Consider the following 18,511-nt stretch of genomic DNA (forward strand, 5'->3'; position numbering starts at 1 on the left):
AATTACCAGAGCGTTGCGCCGCAATAGGGAAAGGGCAAAGCTATACTAAGATCCCTGCTAGTATACAATACCACCATTGGCTGTGGGGGAAAAACAAAACATGCTAGCTGTTGGCGTTGGCACTGGCGCGAGAGGCTGCGCGAACGGTCGGTTGGCCAACAAGAGTCTGACCCCCTTTTCCCTTTGTGTTGGGCGCCGTCGATTGATTATTCCTTTGCTTGGGCCTCGTGGTTTCACAGCCTCAAGTTGTCATCTGCGTGCTGTTGCGACACAGCAGCCTCGTGGATGAGGAAGCTCTATCACCAACCCGTTCGCAATGGCGCTGTGGGAGGAAGAACGGCACCCTAATATTGTGGTGGGGGTCGATTTTGGAATGACGTGCACGGGTATGTCCCTTTTTTTGAGCCTCAGAGCGATCCCTGACTTTTATCGCGATCTTTAGGCGTCGCTTACACGATCGGACCGGATTGGGGCCCTCCAAAGACGATCCAGCGATGGCCAGGCAAGCTGCTCAGTGAGCTTGCCAACAAAGTCCCCACGAGCTTACTATACGATTCCGACAACGCGACCGTGAAGGAGTGGGGGTTTGGCTGCGATGCGGCAGAGTCGCCTGATGTTAAGGAATTCTTCAAGATGCATTTGGCCGCGCAGAGTCTGGGGGAGGGAGGTAATATCAGTCGGCTAGAGGCAAGGCGCTGGTTCCAGGACTACATCACCTGCATCTACGACCACGTTGTGTCGCATTTCGGGACCACAATACCGGGTTTCGGTCGCATGCAAGTCGAATTCATATTCAGTGTGCCAACAACATGGAAGGATGTGCGAGTGATTGAGGAGCTACGCGCGGTGATTGACAAGGCGATCGAGAAGGGGAGCCCTGCCCACTGGGCAACCATCGGTCTTACTGAGGCTGAAGCTGCAGCGGTGTATGCTTGTCGTGATTATTATCAGGTCCGTGGAATGCTATGGGGACTTGAATGTGCGCTGACTGTCCTAGGCAGATGACATCGTTCTGGTTTGCGACGCCGGGGGTGGAACGACGGTAGGCTCAGCCGCCATCAACTGACTTTCGGGGCTAACAGTTGCAGGATGTAAATGTACTGAAGCTGGCATCGGGTCGCGGGCAGCCACTTCAGCTGGAACAACTGGGCAACGTTGAAGGTACGCGCGTTGCTTCTTCTGACGGCGTGGGCTGACAGAACAGGCCGACCCATTGGGTCTGTGTTTATTGACCGCGCAATCCATAAGATAATCGCCGACCGGTTGTCGAAGATTGAAGACCACCTAACACAGCCCCCCGGTCTCATCGCCTGGAGAATGCTCACGGGGCGTTTCCAACGGCTGAAATGTGCGTTTGGGACCGAGGCGGCACAGACACCCTCAATCAGCCTACCCGTCCCATGCATGAAGGAGGCAGGGGTCGATCTACCCATCGCCGGGATCTACGACGGTCAGATGCGGATTCAATGGTGAGTATCCTTGTCCTTGCTGTAGGTCAGATGCTGACTGGGTAGGGACTATGTTCGGCACGCATTCGATGCCAAGATAGGAGAGATGTGCAGTCTTCTCGACGGTCAGATCGAGCAGATGAACACGAAGGACCCGCAAATCAAGATAGTGAGTTATGCCCCTGGCTCACGTACGGTAGCTGACGTTTGGCAGTCGTACCTCGTTCTATCGGGGGGATTTGGGAGCTCACCGTATGTGAGAGAGTGCCTGCACCAGCGATATGCAATTCCCGGAGTTGCAAAGCACTCGAATGTCCTAGGGCTGCAAGTGCTCATGGTGGAAGAGCCGTAAGTCATCCATTTTTTATTTTTTACAGCCATGATGCTGACCGAACAAGTCAACTCGCCGTGGTTCATGGACTGCTCCTTGACCGCATCCAACAGCTCAAGCAAGGAGTGATGATGTTTGAGTCGCGATGCTCTCCAGTGAGCTATGGGATTGTCTGCGATCTTCTCTATGATCCGGCCAAACATGTAGGGGAGAGGGTTCGACGCGATCCTCGTGATGACAATCTATACGCAGTCGATCAGGTGGAATGGATCATCATCAAGGTACGTCCCTCCCATAATACTCTGGGCATGTCTGACAGTTGTAGGGACATTCCGTACCTCAAACCGGAATATCAAAGGACTTCCAACTCAAATCCAAACCCGGCGAAGAGACGCGTCCGTGGAAAGTTCAAGTCGTTATGTCAACAAATCCTCCTCATCTCTTGCCGCGTAGCATGGCGGGACACGGCGTGGAGCACGTCTGCGATCTCGACATAACGACAGTCGAAGTCGACCGGAAGCTGAAGAACAGGCGATGGTATAACAAGGGCCCCAAGTACTGGAGAGCGACGTTTGATGTAAGGGTGGTCGTGGGGGCAGCAGACTTGACATTTCAACTCTGGTCAAAGGACCAAAGGATTCGGAGCAACGCGCATGAACCGATCAAGGTCCAGTGGATGCCCGCGGCTCCTAGTGATGTAGCAAGTAGCATTTGCAGTTAGATTCCCCAATGCGTTTTCGATACTCCAAAGATATATATTTACTGGTTCTACACCAAACCCAACGCGTAGTAAACACCACAGCGCCATCGGTCGTTGATATGTGGACAAGAGATACAAGGGCATAGAGTCTGGTCTCACCTAGACTTTCTGAGCCCAATTGATCACATTTGGGTAGTCTTCTTGCGTCCCACCGTTGGGTTGAGAGCAGCAGCGTCCATCGTTGAAGTGTGGATGTGTCACGTGAGAAACTGACGCGCTGAATCCGTTTTGGGACGACGCGATTGAAATGTCAACAACCATCAGCAACTCCATCATTCGCAATATCTGGGAAGCGAATATCCATGAACTGTGTCATGAAAGGCACAATGGCAGCATTCTGAAGTCGCAGAACTTTTCTGTCCGCTACAAGCGCGACACCTCACATTGAGGAAGGCGCGATCGACCGGGCGAGGCATACAATCCTTACACGCCATGAGTCTACTCTGTTCATCTGTCTATACCTCAACGATAGGGCCGGTGAATTATGCATTGACTCTGACTGATGGGCTAATTAGCCGGAGTTCATCACAACCGTCGGTCACCAGAGAAGAGTTGCAAAAGCGGGTCGTAGATTGGAGAAAACAGCGGGCTAAAGAGCATGGCAAGCTCGCTTCCGAACTGATGACTGGAATTGAAGCTGATAGAATGAAGCAGGCTCAAAGATACCCGGACCTATGACTGAGGTGTAGGTGGACTACGGCTAGCTATTACTACACCCGCGGACGTTCGGGGACATGAACCCATCAACGAGGAAGGCGCGACTGTCACCACGCTTAGGTACTGGGATGCACTTTCCCTGCAAGATTATGTCTGATCTTAGTCTTAGCCTCGTGAGGCCTCTCGCTGTTATTTCTCCTGCTACGATACAGCGACTGTTCCTGATCATGAAAGCTACTGAGGGTGCATTCGAGAGAAAAGTCAACGCTCGATTGATGAATTGCTCTATCAACAATCTGTCTTCTAGTCCTAGGCGTCCTTCTATACGGTGACGACTCTAAGCGGTATCTGCACGACCTGTTAAATCAGGAATATTCCAGGCTGTCGGGATGAGAAAGAGGAAGTAACATTCCTTCTCGGATTCAGGACAATCGAAGCCTTCTTCGCCGTGGAATTGAACGCGGGGAGAAGAGTCCTTGTCTCGGAGAAGACATGCCCAACATAAGGAAGACCGAGTTCAGGGAGGGGGTTGAGAAGACTGTCCAGATCAGTGACAGGTAGTGTATGTTGACAGAAATATGATTTTGTTTTTTACAATCTGGTCTTCTTCGAACGTGTAAGATAATGAGCTCAAGCTTCTCCTCTTCAACATCGAAGGGTCCTGATAGGGCCGAGTCCAATTCATCCTCTGGTACCAACTTGAGTAAATGAGAATGGAAGCCTCTGGATTCCGCCCTGAAGGTGATTAGCTCTTGCTCAGGGCATACCATAACTTCTGGCCAGGCTATGACAGAAATCACACCGTTTCAATACACCCCTCTCAACGTTTCTCCGTTCTCCCTTCAACACTTGAGGTAACGGGCGCGGAGGACGCCGAGCATAATCGAGCCTAAGAGGCCGCCGCGGAGAAAACGTGTAAGAAGCCGAGAAGTCAAAAAGGACTGTATCGTAGAAGTACCAGACATCCAAAAGTGTTGATCGTGAAGGTCTGCGTGGACGACGGCGATTCGGTGCAAAGCTGCTAGACGCTTCAGGCGGTCGCGGAGGAGTGAAGAGTACCATTCTTTCTCGAAGGCGCTGAGTGGTATCTGGTCAATATGCAAGGAATGGTAAAAGTTAATGTAGTATTAAGCTACCAGCCCCTAGAAGTATAAAAAGGTCAATTTTTGCTTGCCAGACAGTTAAAGACGATCTCTCGTGAGTCCCAGATCTACCTGGGGATGCAGTCACATGACTCTATACTGTCTTATGTCCCAGTACTTCGACCGATCAATAGAAAGCCCATCCATTGTATTGGCTGTTTACCCTTAGACGGAGACTTACGCGGTGAATGTACTGAATTGGGTATCATGTATGATCACAGTGTATGAGCGACCGCCTCGGTTAGCCCATAGCTTTTGGGAAATGGCCGATATGTCCAGTCGGAGTGTATAGACAGATCCTCCATATTCAGAAGTATACCTACAATAACATTCGATATGCTTGGGCTTTGAAATATCTTAGCTTCTTGCCAGATATCACCCAGTCATAATCTATCCATTGGCTGTTTGTAATTTAGACGAACCCTGTCCTCACAAGACGTCTCAAACAGGCTACCAAATAAAAAACACCCCAAAAAGATGAGATACTGTGCTCCACTGAGGACCCTTTTTTGACTCCAGCGCAGCATTTGTCCCTTCAAAGTAATGACCTCCGTAATGTAACTAATGCATGGTGCGAGCTAAGCCACGCAACCCCCAATAAGACAACTCATCGACCTCCGATAAGCAAATGATCTACGGAGTACCATTTTAGAAGAAACTACTGCACGGGTCATGCAGGTTTCTTCCTTTTTTGACTTCGTCGCCGGGCCGATCCTCTACCCCAGAGTCCTTTTTCCCTGTTTCCTCGTCTCGATACTGGTTTATAGTTCGACCCTTGGCGGCACAGCCTTGCTCAGCCTCCCTATCGAGGTTTGGCTAGCTTGCAGATGCTGGCAGGGATAAGTGGCAAATTTAAGAGCCAAGCAGCGCGCAGAACGAGTTTGTTTAAGAGAAAATGTTCCTGACAGCTTACTGCTGCGTCTTTTCATCCTTCGACTCTGACCGTCAGTGCATACTGTCGAAAGTTTGCGCCGTCATCGTGGCACCCTGATCTGATCGCACCACTCAGCCCTAATTCTCAAAATTCGCTATGCATTACTCGAAGAGCACCCGCAGCTTCTCCAACCTTCTTACATTCGCCCTGACAATCCTCCACACGAACCCCTCCCTCGCCCGCGACTGCTACCTAATGGACGGCCAACTCGCAAACACAAGCCACTCCCCCTGCACCACATCCGAAGATCCCACCTCCCACTCCCCCTGCTGCGCAAAAGGCACAGACACGTGCCTAACAAGCGGTCTTTGCCAGTCCTCCAACGGTCTAATCTTTGAAACGGGCTGTACAGACCCTACATGGGAATCCGTCGCTTGCCCCTCTTTATGCCCAGACCAAAGCACAAATTGGAAGGGTAAGGGCAGTGGGAACTGGACGAACGGAACGGAGAGAGAGTATTGGCAGGTTATGGTTTGTAGCAGTGGTGTTGTCTGTTGTCGGGGGAGTAGTGGCGATGAGAGCTGTTGTGGGGATGACCGCGTGGAGGTTGAGTTTGATGTTGGGAGTCCTGTGCAGAGTACGAAGACGAGGACTGTGACTAGTACCACCACGAGTACGGCGACGAGTACGGAGTCTGTTAATGTGGCGGGTGAGACTTGTGGTGTTGATTTTACGGGTTCAGGGCAGGAGGATAGTGCGGATGGTGCTACTGAAGTGGCGGAGCCATCATCATCGGAGTGTAAAGGTCGTGAGACGACGATTGGGGCGGCGGTTGGTGCTTTGCTTGGTGGTGCACTTGTTGCGACGTTGGGAGCGATATGGTTCTTGCTTCAGCGGCAAAAGAAGCTCGTTGCGACGATGGGTGACCATCAGGCCGGGTCGCAGAGACAAACCCCGAAAGTCTACTCATCCGAAACAACGGGTCCAATAACTAGAAATATGGCCCGGCCATACGCAGAGCTTGATGCAGTGAGAAAGTATGAGCTGAGCACGGAGCCGTCCGTCTCGCTTTGATTTTGTATATGTACAATATGCCCGTCTATAGTAATCTAGAAATGAGCTATGATATGATGACAATATGCAACAAAAGAAAGATAATAAATGTATTATACAGCCATGCCACACCCGAACCGGCCAGCCCAAGCCCCCCAAAAAAGGAAAACAATAGATAAATACCCACCTTTATGCTCACCAAGACCCCCTTCCCGTCTCAACGTGCCCACCATTCGCAGGCCCATTCTCATACTCGACAGTAACATTGTCCGTCCTTCGAATAGTGTGCATCGGTGTCCCTCCATTGCCGTCGTCACGCAGAATACTCTCCTGGCTCTCGACGCCCGTAAGAGTCATATCATGTGTGCGGGGTGTCTTGGACACCTTGCTCTGGCTGTAGCTGTAGTCGTGGAGAGGCTGGCTTCCCTTGTATCTGTTCTTGCTGCCGCTGTAGGAGGAGAGTTTGCGTTTCCCGAGAATGAGTTCGAGAACGGGTTGGAGGGTTGGGATGCAGGAGGCGATGATGACGACGTTGGTTTCGACACTGTTGTTTCTTTTGTTAGCACCTGTTCGTATATCTTGTATGCGGGGGACTGGGGAACTCGTACTTGGTCCACATTACCAGATCGGCGGTTCCATCTAGATCGGAGGTTAGTTCGATCATGTTGCGGTGAGGGTTGGGGACAGGGTGGGTTACATGTATAGTCCGATTTATCGGCAAGACCCTTCAACTGCGTGCACTTGACGATGGCCATGGCGGATGCACTTTCTTGTTAGCATATTATTAGTTGAGGCGGTTGATCAACAACTTACATTGCACCAAGCCCCAAAGCTGCAGTAAGAGCGACTCGCTTCCGCAGCGACATGTGCAACTTCATAAGCACAGTCGCGGGGTAAACAGCGAGATACAAATCAATGAATGCAGAGTACGCTGGCAAGTCAGTGGAGCGCGGTATATTAAGATGGTGGCAGCTCACCTCCAGTGAAAATGGCATAGTCGACGAGAATCCACACATCCTTGCAAGTCGCATCCCCGGAAGCAACAAGCGATGTCTGCCACAGAGCCCTTGGAGGATCGCACATGGTGAACAGCACAATAATGCAAATCCCCGAAATCACAGCGCCGAGTCCAGTCAAGGACCAAATTATTGTCTTTTGCAAGAAGCTCGGGTTCATAATCCTGTTGAGCATGGCAGCGACGGCGAGCTTAGGCACGGAGAAGGAGATGATTCCAAACAGGAATCCGATGGAGTTGAGTAGACTGGCTGTCTCGACCGTTTTGTCCTCGAGAACCCAGGCGTGCTTTCCATATCCGATCGCGATGTTGGCCGTGTTGATACTGCAGTAGATAATACTCATGACCTAGTCGGTCAGTATATTATGGTCAGTCCTGGGCAAGATATAAGCTTACCATTGCAAAGGAAATCAACCAGTCATCCGACCCGAAATTCCGCAGCATCTTCCCTCGGATGAACATGCGGGCAGCGCATATTACCGTCGTAACACCCGTCAACCCCCATAGTACTGACAGAATCTTCGGACCCTTGTCGTCACTGGCACTTCCTTTGTGATCCATATTGCTGGAACTCTGAGAGATACTCTGAGTCTGGGAATACGGAACAAGGTTGAAGAATGAGATCGAACCACTCCCAGTTCCAGGAACCCACAGCAATATATTCAGATGCAACTGCAGGATGGCGAAACAAGCTACCCCCTAAGCGAAAGAACCTGGTCTAGTTTCTGCAGCACAAAGAGCCCATGGTCTCGGTAACCTACTAAGCCATTTACGTACTGGTGATGCACCGGCCAACCCCAAGAGGCAAGACGAGACTGACGATTATGATAGCTCTCGTCGGACAATGCCCGGAGAACCGTTGCACACGGGCCAGAAAATTCGATCAGCACGCACCAGGCGTTATCCCGCATCCTGGCACCTATCCACCTGCTTTCTTTGGAACTGGTGCCCAATGAAGAGTCTTCTGGTGGAATGGGTGGACTCACGCAAGGGTCATTACTGACAGCTCGGACGTCGGCGGCGTCTCCAGCGATTACTTGGCCAGGCCCGGCCCTTCAGGCAAGACGAAGGGCCGTCGGATGACAACGGTTTGTGGGGCCGGACGTTGAGCTGGACGTTTGGGGCCGTTGGGCTGTGCGTTTGATTGGTGTGGATAGCCCGCGTTGGCTGTCCGGTGGTGGAGTTTCATTAGGGCTTCCACTTAGCACCTTAGCATCCTCCACTACACATTCCCTGCACCGTTCCATTGGTAGTCTCGCTGGCTTGACGATTCATGGCACCTGCCAGGGGTTGCTCTTCCAGCAATCATGGCATGTCTCTGTGGCGTTTGGGCAACTTCATCCTGACCAGTCATACGATAAGACCCTCGTGGTAACAGGATTGACTGGTAATACTCAAGGTATCTGGAAAAGGAATCACCCTGCGACACCGAGCCTGGAACATCCGCTGTAGCCCGTATGTTGGTTACGAGGATAAGCTGTTGCATGGGAGCAGGTGCGACCGCGCGTGCAACTGATCACCACTGTCAGCACTATTACCTTAGGTATTCCCCCAAATCTCTGCCTTATCCATCCATCTCATTCCTTCGAAGATCTTGTCTTTGTAAGAATTCGAGGCGAGATTGGGGATCGATTCCCAATAACCAGACAAGGTAACTGCACCCATGCCTGTTCGAGAACGTGTCTGCCGCGTCCCGAACGTTCAACAAGGAGACCCATATCATCCCAGACTGGAATCGCCTGGGGGGCCGGGGCCCAGAGGGCTCCATTCTGCCAATTCGCCATCGCAAACAGTTCTATCTTTGGTCAACCGCATGATAATCCCTGCTAGACGCCTTTTATACCGCACTTTAGCGTTCCTTCATGTGCACAACCGGCGGCGGGCTCGTCGGAGTCTGGCAGGGGGTTGGCCGTTGAAACAGCATGGCTGCACTATTCCCTCTCCACCTGTTGTTCACCCAACCGCGTGGCAATGGCTGGAGATATGCACCGCCTGCAACCATATTCTCCATCCCTGCACTCCGCACCGTTTCTATGCCCCTTCAGGGGAGCCGAGGGGCGGGATTTGGCAAAGTTATATCAACTGCGCCTGTCGGGGTCAACCAGGGGCCGGCACACTCAGTACTTCTTTCTCATTCACCATCCATCTACTTGACTCAGCCCCCAATCTCCTTTTCCTCCTCTAGCACCCAGGTCATTTACCATGTCTCAAGCTACTCAGACCCCCAGTGACAATGTCACTATCAACGTCAAGACAGAAACCACCGTTCGATCAGAGGAAGTCGCTACCGGTAGCAGTTCGCCTGTGGAGTCCGCGGATTCCTCCTTCGACAACAGCGTTGCCATCCGTCCCAACGCCGCGCAAGACGTTCCCGAGCTCTTGAAGAAGGTCAGCTCCTTGGGTGGAGCCTATGCAGAGAACGCCGATGAGGATGTTCGTGCCGAGTACTTGGATGCTGCGCGTCACCTTGTCTATGCCCTCGAGACCCCTCGTGAGGCTATGATCAGATACTGCTGGTCTCAGGTATTTTCCCTTCCTATCACCATAAAAAGCTATTCTAATCCAAGTAGAGCACAGTGTACGCTGCGATTGAAACATGTGTCGACCTCGGCGTCTTCCCCATCCTGGCAAAGGATGACACCCCCAAGACTGCCCTTGAACTTGCCGAAGCCACCGGTGCAGAGCCTCTGCTTCTTGGTGCGTCATTTTGTAATTTTCGCCTCGTTCCTCAACCCTACTAACATGAGTAGCCCGTCTCCTCAAGCACCTCAGCACTATGGGAGTGATCGCCGAAACCGCCGAAGACACCTACCGCCGCAATGGCTTCTCTACCTCCCTCTCCAACGAGCGCTACGGCAGCGCCTACCCCTGCATGTATGTCGCGTCTTTCCCTTGTACATATCTCACAGTACTAACCCTCACAGGACAAACTGCATTACCTACGGTATCACCAGTCTTCCATCTCACCTCAAGAAGACCAACTACCGCAACCCCACCGATGGCACCAACACCGGTTTCCAAGAGGGCTACCGCACATCCAGCCATCTCTTCGAGTTCCTTAGACAGAACCCTCTCTACGCTGAGCAGTTCAACCACCACATGACCGCCTACCACCAGGGCCGCCCCAGCTGGATGGACGAGGGCTTCTTCCCTGTCAACTCTCTTGTCGAGGGCCAGAACGTTGGCGCTGAGGACGTTCTCCTCATTGACGTTGGCGGTGGTGTCGGCCACGACCTCGCCGAGTTCCGCCGCAAGCACCCCAGCCTGCCCGGTCGTCTCCTCCTCCAGGATCTCCCTGATGTCGTCGAGCAAGCCAAGACCCAGAACCAGGCCGTCGGCAAGACCATTGAGCCTGTTCCCCACAACTTCTTCGAGGAGCAGCCTGTAAAGGGTAAGCTACCTCCTCTTCCTACCACGCTCCATATCATAAGTTCACTTCACTAACAAACTCCAGGCGCCCGCGCCTACTACATGCACTCCGTACTCCACGACTGGGCCGACGCCGACTGCCGGCGCATCCTCTCGAACCTCGCCGCCGCCATGAAGCCCGGCTACAGCAAGGTCCTGATCAACGAAAACGTTATCCCCTCCACAAACGCCTACTGGGAGTCGACGAGTTTGGACATTATCATGATGGCGGACTTTGCCAGCCAGGAACGTACAGAGAAGCAGTGGCACGCGCTTGTTGAGAGTGTTGGACTGAAGATCGTCAAGATCTGGACGAGACGCCGTGGTGTTGAGAGTTTAATTGAGTGTGAGCTTGCTTAGATGAGTTTGAAGTTTGAGTCGGAGTTGGGTGCTTGTTGCTATGGGGAGGAGTCGAGGTGGTGATTTACAATACCATATCAGCGTAGTGAACCTGGTTTGAGGTTCCGCTGAAGATATACAATCAATACGTTTATGAGATATCCTGTCGCTGTTTGAGGCAATCAGCCCAAGAAGAAGGCAACATACCTACAACAGCCAGTTTTCCCTTCCATTCATCGTAAATTCCCCTCGGCTGTTCCATTCCCAAGGCCCCGTGCCGTCCTCCAGGCTTCATCATAGGGTAAAGCCATAGGTTCCTCAGCCTCAGCGCTTGATCATGATGCCACACCACTATAATCACCTAGACAACAAACACCCTTTCCAATTCAAGTACATAGTGTCTGTTGATTTCCTCGCCAAACCCGTAACAGCAGGATAGCTTATTAGGTCATACTATACCCTACCATAAGTACCTACCAGCTCCCGTTCGGCGGAAACTCGGCGGACGAGGACTTCTCTCCGCCGCTCCGACTCCATCGCTGCAATGAATAATCAAAAGGGTAGAATAGGGCTCTGAGACCTTAGTTTGGTATATTTGAGCTTTAATATCGTCTTGGTACCTCTTGGTAACATGTGAAGTGGGCTACGCTCTTGGTTTGTGGAGTAGGGCATTCTTCAGCTGTCAAGGGGATGTATATATATATATATATATATGTATATTATCCAGGCCTCCCTACAAACCCCGGTGATGAATTAGTCTGATGAACCGTACACCCACTTGCAATTACATGGTATCTCATCAAGAGGCACGGCCTTTGTTCATATAATGCACATAGCGCCGAGAGTACACGAGCCTCCAAATAGCCCTGTTCATGCAGGCGGGGGCGAGCGGAACTTCCCTTACATAGGTATGTTCCTCGCTTTGAGGGGAAGAGTCGTGAACTGAAATACAGATACTTGGGAACACTAATCGGATCATCGTTGTTATAAAGACGTCGTAGTCTTGTCACTGTCTTTCGCATTTAAATTTCAAAGGTGCCTGTTCAAATCGATATCTATGGGTGTTGCTTAGCCGCCAGCAGAGAAAATCCAATGGCTGTGGCGCAGTACTTATCAATATTTAGATTGGGGAACGAGTGATATGATATATATTATAATAAGAAAACAAAAACTAGAAAAGGCTTCGCTAGCCAACGGACCCAAACATTTTCGCTTGGAATTGAATGAGGTATATAAGGAAACGAAACACCAAGAACAAATTAATGTAAGAACGAATGACAAACCCAGATTCCACCAATTATATACCAACAATAGAGAGAGAAGTCACGGCCGCTACCTCGTAGCCGGCATCATCCTGATAATGCGTGTTCAATCTCTAGAATAACCTAGGAATCAGGCAAATCTAAGCCTGGAAAGGACGGGGAGCCTTGCTGTCAGCAGGCTTGGGAGCGGGAGCGGGCTTGTTGTCGCGCTTGCCGTTGCCCCTAGCCTGCTGGACCTTGGGAGGAGGGAGCTCGCCATCGACAGGCTTGGGAGCGGGAGCTTTGTTGTCGCGCTTGCCGTTACCGTTCTTAGGAGCTTCATCCTTAACAGGCTTAGGCTGAGCAGGGTTGGGGTGAGCAGGCTGGCCATCACGCTTTCCCTTGTCATCCTTAGGGGGAGGAGGAAGCTCGCCGTCAGGCTTGGGAGGGGCCTGGTTGTCGCGCTTCTCGTTGCCGTCCTTAGGGGGAGGAAGCTCGCCGTCGGTGGGCTTAGGAGGGGGAGGCTGGTCGCCGCGCTTCTGGGGAGGAGGGGGGACGTCCTCGCCGTCAGGCTTGGGAGGGGGAGCCTTGTTGTCGCGCTTATCGTTGCCGTCCTTGGGGGGAGGGAGCGCGCCATCGGTAGGCTTAGGCGGGGGAGGCTGGTCGCCACGCTTGTTGTTCTTGGGGGGAACCTGGCCCTCAACGGGCTCAGGGTGAGCAGGGTTAGGAAGCGGCGGTTGACCATCACGCTTGCCGTGGTCGTCCTTGGGAGGAGGAGCCTGAGCATCCGTAGGCTTAGGGGGCAGCGGGAGGTTGTCGCGCTTGCCGTTGCCGTCCTTGGGAGGCGGTGGAAGGTCGGCGTCGGTAGGGGCAGGGGGAGGGGGCTGCTCGCCACGCTTGTTGTTGTCATTTTCCTCGGGAGGAGGAAGGGGTGTGCCGTCGGTGTTGGTCGGAACGGGAGGCAGGTTGGTGAGGGTGGTGGGAGCTGGAAGATGTCACTTAGGATTCATGCTTGAATTATCTTGAAATGATGTGAAACATACGAGGACCAGGAGGTGCAGCGGCAACCAGGCCGGCAGCAACCAGAGTAGAGAGAACGGCGGCGAGCTTCATGTTGGTGATAGTTGTGAAAGTAGCGAAAGTGGTGGTAATGACGAAGGAATATAAGGAATGTTTGATTTGAGAGTGTTTGTGATGAAAGTGAGTTGAGTATGATGAGAGCAAGACAGCAAACGTTCCTCCTCTTTATACCTTGAGTTCTCCATACAGGCCACGCTCACCCTCCTATTCCCAAGACGCCATTGCCAAAACGTATGCCGTCAAAGATGACATGTTGAAGATCGTCAAGTTCGTCGTCAGCTAGGCCACAATATGGGCAGGGCTGAATGGCTAGCCCAAACTGGAGAAGGCATCTAATTCCGAGATGCCATCACAATCAAAACAAATCTAGACACTCCCTATGGCCAATCTAACCGCCATCATGGATCCAGATGAGATCAGGAGTACGAAGCGAGTGGAACCAGAAGCCGAAGTGCCGCCGCAGCTCGAACGACGCGCGCATCTCCCGTCCGCCAAGATGTGGGTGATGTTTCTGGAAACGGCAATTCGGGAGAAAGATGGTAGGTGGATGTTAACAAACATAGAGTCGATAGAGTCTATAGACACATCGTCGCGTACGTGGCGTTGTCGATCCTCCGCGTAATGGCGGTCCACTGTGGATGGGGCGGCCAATCGTTGATTTCACCGAACATACCGAGAGGCTTAGCACACAAGAACGCTGCGAATAGTCTCTAATTAAAGCAATGAGGTGACGGGAGTCTATTTTGGCTCATAATGTGCGGGATACGTTGTTTGTGTTGTTGTTGCGGCTGGTTAGGATTACGTTTCAGGCTTGAAGACTCCGACGTCATACTGCGAGTGTGATTGGAGAAGCAAGCTACAAGTTAGGGCATCCGCTTGTGTCTGTTCAAATGTAAAATACTAATTGAATGGCCTAACAGAATCTAATAGCTTGGAGCTCGGAAATCGTTCGGGAGGCGTTCTGCTATTCCTCCTTACTCTAGACCGAGACATCGAGGTATCCATATGAAGACCACAACACTGCGGGAGGCAACTTCTGCCCTTCTCGAAGAACGTAATATAGAGCCCCGCTTAATAATCTTAATTGAGGCAAAGGAGACGTTCAGCTGTGCCTAGCCACTGATTCTGTGGAGGCTGAACCCACTTTAGGAGAGGTTATTCCACATTAGCCTTGGCTCTATCAATCTAATCTATCGAACGACAACACCGCCAGTCTCTCATAGCTGAGTATTGGCCTAGCAGGCGCAAAGGGATTTGCAGTTGTCGGTACTATCGAGCACAGTCGTGGGAGTAAGGAGACATACGATGTTCTCACCAGTAACGACGACATGCACTCGTGGACGCAGATCAACTGAGCTTTGGCGCTGAGACTGACCAACAAGATGGCCATGTCTTTGCTAGACCTAGAGTGAGAGCCACGTCTATGGGAATCCTCCACAGCGCCTCCTAAGAAAGATGAATGCTCTAGATTCCCGGTGGATATGGCCTACCACAGACGGCAAAGCGTACCATTGCCAAGCAGTGGACCAATTGCTCAGAGGTCGCGATTCGTTCTCCCAAGCATTCAGCTGCTTTGTCTGCAGTTTCCCAAGTCGGGGTTTAGTATGAAGATCATAGCCGTCGTGCTCATTACAAGAAGTCACTGCTGCTTGGACACGGCCGTCCAAATTGGTCATTGTCCAGCGCTGAAACGCTCATTGCTCACAACAGTATTCCCAGGTCTGAACAATGTCACGTAATATTCTTCTTCCTATCAATTTTTTACTCGCCACGGGTTATCTACGAGAGGCCTACTTCAAATTCCCGTAGAACAAAATCACAAAGTAGCGCGAGGGCCTTCTGGACATTGGTAGTTGTTTGAACTCAACGGAGTCCTAAGAGCAATCACGCCATACCAGGCATCCAGACCTGTTTTCCAGATTGGGCAGACCAACATCTTTGGCATTACTGTCTGCAAGGCACTAGCTACACGTCCTTTCTGTCTTCGTCACTCCTGGCTGTTGGGCTGTGCGGTGCTGCCATTGTGCCCGCGGCAAGTAGTGGAGTAACAAGTAGTAGGACAACAATCAAATCCTCTCACGTCAATATTAGTAAGTTTGAGTACTCGACAACAGAACTGAAAATTTGAGTGAATCCATCGACTGCGGTTATAGAAGGCCGACATAACTAGGTTGTTTTTATATGCTGAATCAGTCTTTGTGTACCTAAACACTGAACACGTGACTCCTGCATTGCCATCCCTTAGGTCCACTAACGACGCGACAACTCCATTCCTCACGCCGTCATGTCCACAAACAGCATCTCATTCGTAAGCCTTGGCTTGGTGGTGCTGGACGAAATCCGCTTTTCGAATAAGACTCCCCTGAGAGATGTTGTCGGTGGCTCAGGAGTGTACGGTAAGTTGTCTTCGCCCCTCCGATCTCTCCTACTGAGTCTGGTTCTTGCAGCTACGCTTGGCGCTCGATTGTTTCTGCCTGCTGAATTGAGCTCATCTTTGGGCTTGGTACTACGAACAGGGAATGATTTCCCTAGCAAGACTCGGGATCTCTTGGAGAGCTGGGGCTTTACATTGGTTGTTGAGAGAGACACCGACAAACCCTCAACGAGAGGCTTACTTGAGTATAAGGATATTACTTTTGGACGTAAGTCATGCTCAAGTAACCCATACGGACTGACTGACATGTCGCTTTCTCAGCGAAAACTTTCAGGTACACTACAACACCTCTGCAGGTCCCAATTGGCAGCTTGAAAGGCACCCCCTTGTTGGCTTCAGAGTCCTTTCACTTCCTCGAAATCCCCGATTCAATCACGAATCGAGTGTCCGAGCTCCTGGATCTCCGAGAACTAGGCGGCGTCGCCAAGCGACCTATCATAATCTGGGAGCCTTCGCCTCTTGCCTGCAACGCTGAGAATTTACAAGCCTGCATCGATGCCGCGCGCGTTGGTGACGTTATTTCGCCGAACCATATTGAATTGGCTTTGCTCTTCGGAGAGCGCAGTCTATTCCCGCTTGACCAAATGAAAATTGAGTCACTAGCGCAACGATTCCTCGACAGTGGCGTCGGCCCAGAAGGCAAAGGCATTGTAGTCATTCGAGCTGGTGAGAATGGCTGTCTTGTTGCGGCACGCAATATCTCGTTCACATGGCTACCACCGTTCTATGGCCCTGGTGCGGCGGGTGAGCGCGATGCCAAAGTCGTTGATGCGACTGGGGCGGGCAATGCCTTCCTAGGTGCATTTGGTGTTGGGTACGTCAAAACTGGGGATGCCATCGAAGCAGCATGCTATGGCGCGGTTGCTGCTTCTTTGGCATTAGAGCAAGTCGGCATGCCGGAGAAGAGCGTCAATGCATCTGAGGAGCTTTGGAATTTTGAATCCGTGCTATCACGACTACGGCGGTATCGGCGGAGAATCGGACTACCGGAGATGCAAGTCTAGCTGCTTCTTGAGCACCCTTTACGGTTTTTGCACGCTACTACCATCATGAGAGGTGGGTTGCGTTACGGTATAGAAGACTACCTTTCATTGGATTCATTCCACAGACATCATAAATCATACATCAAGCCCACCCAAACCAGCATGCTCAATTCGACCTCACACTCGGTGCCCTCGAAACCCAACTATAATGACTCCCCAAACTCCTCTGACTATCCTTCCTCCGAATATCGGCCCCAACAGCCAACGGAATCCCCACCGGCGCCGTCCTCTTCCATCTCCGCCTCATAATCATGAACGCTGCCAACGCTGCCACGGCTGCAATTACACCCAATGTAACCATCGCCCCAATAACACCAGCAACAGCATTCGACATCCGCTCCGGACTATAATGGGAGATTGGATGGTCGGGGTTACTTGACCTTCGCAATGCTGCGCACATGTCACTATTGTTGTTGCAGTCATTGCACCAGGCCTCGGGAGATTCGACGGTTGTTTGCCGCATCTCGAAGCGGAAGTTGTCCCATGTCAGAGAGGTTTCGTTTCTCCCAAAGAGTGGGTAGGGCGTTAATCGGGTCGAACTATCTGAGCCATTCCTGAAGAGGAATCGAACGCGCAGGGAGTCAATTTCTTCCTCGACAGGGAAGGACGTGACATTATTGTCTGTGAAAAGCTCAAAGGCCATCGTTGATGCGTAATCGGGTATGCCGTAGAAGTCTTCCGATACGGAGGTGAGATCTTGCAGCCCAAAGAAGCCGAGCATATTCTCATAACTTCCTGCTAACAAGCTGAATTTTGTAGCTCCCCGCGATGCAATAGTCTCGTTTAGGTGCGCGACAATCTTCCACGACAGCGTCCTCGCACCAATTGCACCATATGGAAAGGATGGGTCAAAGTTCAGCCCGAATTGCTGGCTATCAGCTAACGTGCGAAGTTGAAAGAGGTCGTCGGAGCTGACTGCGTCGCGGAGGGACTCGTTGTGAATGAGTCCAACATTAATGAGATCGAAGATATCGTACGCCTTCTCGTATGACAATGCCGGAGTGTTTCCATTGTACTCAGTGACATTCTCCAGGACATCAGCGAAAGATCGATAGAAGTCCCTTGTCTCTCGCAATTTCGTCTCGTAGGCGCCGTTCATCTTGAATGAGTACGCTATGTCGGTCATGGCTGGACAGCTCTCGTCACCACTCAGCCAGACGGCTTCTGGAGTATTCGCCTCTACACTGTTGACGATCGAAAACTGCGCGCCGCCCATCGGCGCATCATAACTCGACCCATTATTCAGCGTCTCCGTCTCATTCGTATCGAGCGGCGGGTACAGGCCCTGCAGGATTGCATTCGCGGTCTTCATCAAAGTCTGCTCGGCTGGCGCCATAGCATATACTTGCGACTGGACGAGTTCATCCTCCGATATACCAAGAATTTGCTTTGGTGCGTTGGAGGCTATGTATCTTGCGCGGTAGTCAGACCCGACTTGCTGGTTTTGGGCGTAGCCGAGGTTTGTGAGGTCGTAGTTTGGGTAGTGCTTTGATGTACCTGGCCAGGAACTGTTAGTTCAAACTAGTTGGAGATCATGGACGTTGGTGCGAGAGCATACGATCGCCATTACGCGTATAAACAGTGACGCCGAGAATTGTTTCTGCGGACGCTGTGGCTGTCAGGCCCGCGAGACCTAGGGCCATGGGGAGCAACATGTCGAGCACGATATTTTTCTCAAACAACAAG

General features: G+C 51.7%; 8 protein-coding genes across 8 annotated transcripts; 5 read left to right on the forward strand and 3 right to left on the reverse strand.

The window, feature by feature from the left end:
• The first annotated feature begins 164 nt into the window (after positions 1 to 164).
• Positions 165 to 2,544, forward strand: BDV14DRAFT_175193 (Hsp70 family protein). The gene is made up of 9 exons (XM_073769027.1): positions 165 to 386; positions 443 to 951; positions 998 to 1,042; positions 1,089 to 1,161; positions 1,205 to 1,469; positions 1,515 to 1,617; positions 1,663 to 1,796; positions 1,847 to 2,060; positions 2,105 to 2,544. The coding sequence occupies exons 1-9, from the start codon at positions 317 to 319 to the stop codon at positions 2,498 to 2,500; spliced, it is 1,809 nt and encodes a 602-aa protein (XP_073627279.1). The 5' UTR covers positions 165 to 316; the 3' UTR covers positions 2,501 to 2,544.
• Positions 2,545 to 5,368: 2,824 nt separating this feature from the next.
• BDV14DRAFT_201088 (uncharacterized protein) lies at positions 5,369 to 6,286 on the forward strand (the record flags this gene model as incomplete). The annotated part of the gene is made up of 1 exon (XM_073773664.1): positions 5,369 to 6,286. One exon carries the CDS (start codon positions 5,369 to 5,371, stop codon positions 6,284 to 6,286), a length of 918 nt encoding a protein of 305 aa, XP_073627280.1.
• Positions 6,287 to 6,306: 20 nt separating this feature from the next.
• BDV14DRAFT_209452 (uncharacterized protein) lies at positions 6,307 to 8,137 on the reverse strand. Its single transcript, XM_073775649.1, has 6 exons — positions 7,677 to 8,137; positions 7,243 to 7,627; positions 7,079 to 7,196; positions 6,963 to 7,030; positions 6,874 to 6,904; positions 6,307 to 6,809 (listed from the first exon to the last, which is right to left on the reverse strand). Exons 1-6 carry the CDS (start codon positions 7,839 to 7,841, stop codon positions 6,461 to 6,463), a joined length of 1,116 nt encoding a protein of 371 aa, XP_073627281.1. The 5' UTR covers positions 7,842 to 8,137; the 3' UTR covers positions 6,307 to 6,460.
• A 1,289-nt stretch (positions 8,138 to 9,426) lies between these two features.
• BDV14DRAFT_209456 (S-adenosyl-L-methionine-dependent methyltransferase) lies at positions 9,427 to 11,060 on the forward strand. The gene is made up of 5 exons (XM_073775650.1): positions 9,427 to 9,803; positions 9,851 to 9,977; positions 10,031 to 10,154; positions 10,205 to 10,671; positions 10,735 to 11,060. Exons 1-5 carry the CDS (start codon positions 9,483 to 9,485, stop codon positions 11,046 to 11,048), a joined length of 1,353 nt encoding a protein of 450 aa, XP_073627282.1. The 5' UTR covers positions 9,427 to 9,482; the 3' UTR covers positions 11,049 to 11,060.
• A 1,369-nt stretch (positions 11,061 to 12,429) lies between these two features.
• On the reverse strand, positions 12,430 to 13,381 carry BDV14DRAFT_201091 (uncharacterized protein; the record flags this gene model as incomplete). The annotated part of the gene is made up of 2 exons (XM_073773665.1): positions 12,430 to 13,253; positions 13,312 to 13,381. 2 exons carry the CDS (start codon positions 13,379 to 13,381, stop codon positions 12,430 to 12,432), a joined length of 894 nt encoding a protein of 297 aa, XP_073627283.1.
• Positions 13,382 to 13,748: 367 nt separating this feature from the next.
• On the forward strand, positions 13,749 to 14,703 carry BDV14DRAFT_201092 (uncharacterized protein; the record flags this gene model as incomplete). The annotated part of the gene is made up of 2 exons (XM_073773666.1): positions 13,749 to 13,887; positions 14,588 to 14,703. The coding sequence occupies 2 exons, from the start codon at positions 13,749 to 13,751 to the stop codon at positions 14,701 to 14,703; spliced, it is 255 nt and encodes an 84-aa protein (XP_073627284.1).
• A 929-nt stretch (positions 14,704 to 15,632) lies between these two features.
• On the forward strand, positions 15,633 to 16,859 carry BDV14DRAFT_209458 (pfkB family carbohydrate kinase superfamily; the record flags this gene model as incomplete). The annotated part of the gene is made up of 3 exons (XM_073775651.1): positions 15,633 to 15,744; positions 15,796 to 15,990; positions 16,044 to 16,859. The coding sequence occupies 3 exons, from the start codon at positions 15,633 to 15,635 to the stop codon at positions 16,784 to 16,786; spliced, it is 1,050 nt and encodes a 349-aa protein (XP_073627285.1). The 3' UTR covers positions 16,787 to 16,859.
• Positions 16,860 to 16,931: 72 nt separating this feature from the next.
• BDV14DRAFT_201094 (histidine phosphatase superfamily) lies at positions 16,932 to 18,468 on the reverse strand (the record flags this gene model as incomplete). Its single annotated transcript, XM_073773667.1, has 2 exons — positions 16,932 to 18,322; positions 18,384 to 18,468. The coding sequence occupies 2 exons, from the start codon at positions 18,466 to 18,468 to the stop codon at positions 16,932 to 16,934; spliced, it is 1,476 nt and encodes a 491-aa protein (XP_073627286.1).
• Between the last annotated feature and the right edge of the window lie 43 nt (positions 18,469 to 18,511).

This window comes from Aspergillus stella-maris (assembly GCF_047715825.1).
Source record: "Aspergillus stella-maris strain CBS 113639 unplaced genomic scaffold BDV14scaffold_34, whole genome shotgun sequence".
Lineage (NCBI taxonomy): Eukaryota > Fungi > Ascomycota > Eurotiomycetes > Eurotiales > Aspergillaceae > Aspergillus > Aspergillus stella-maris.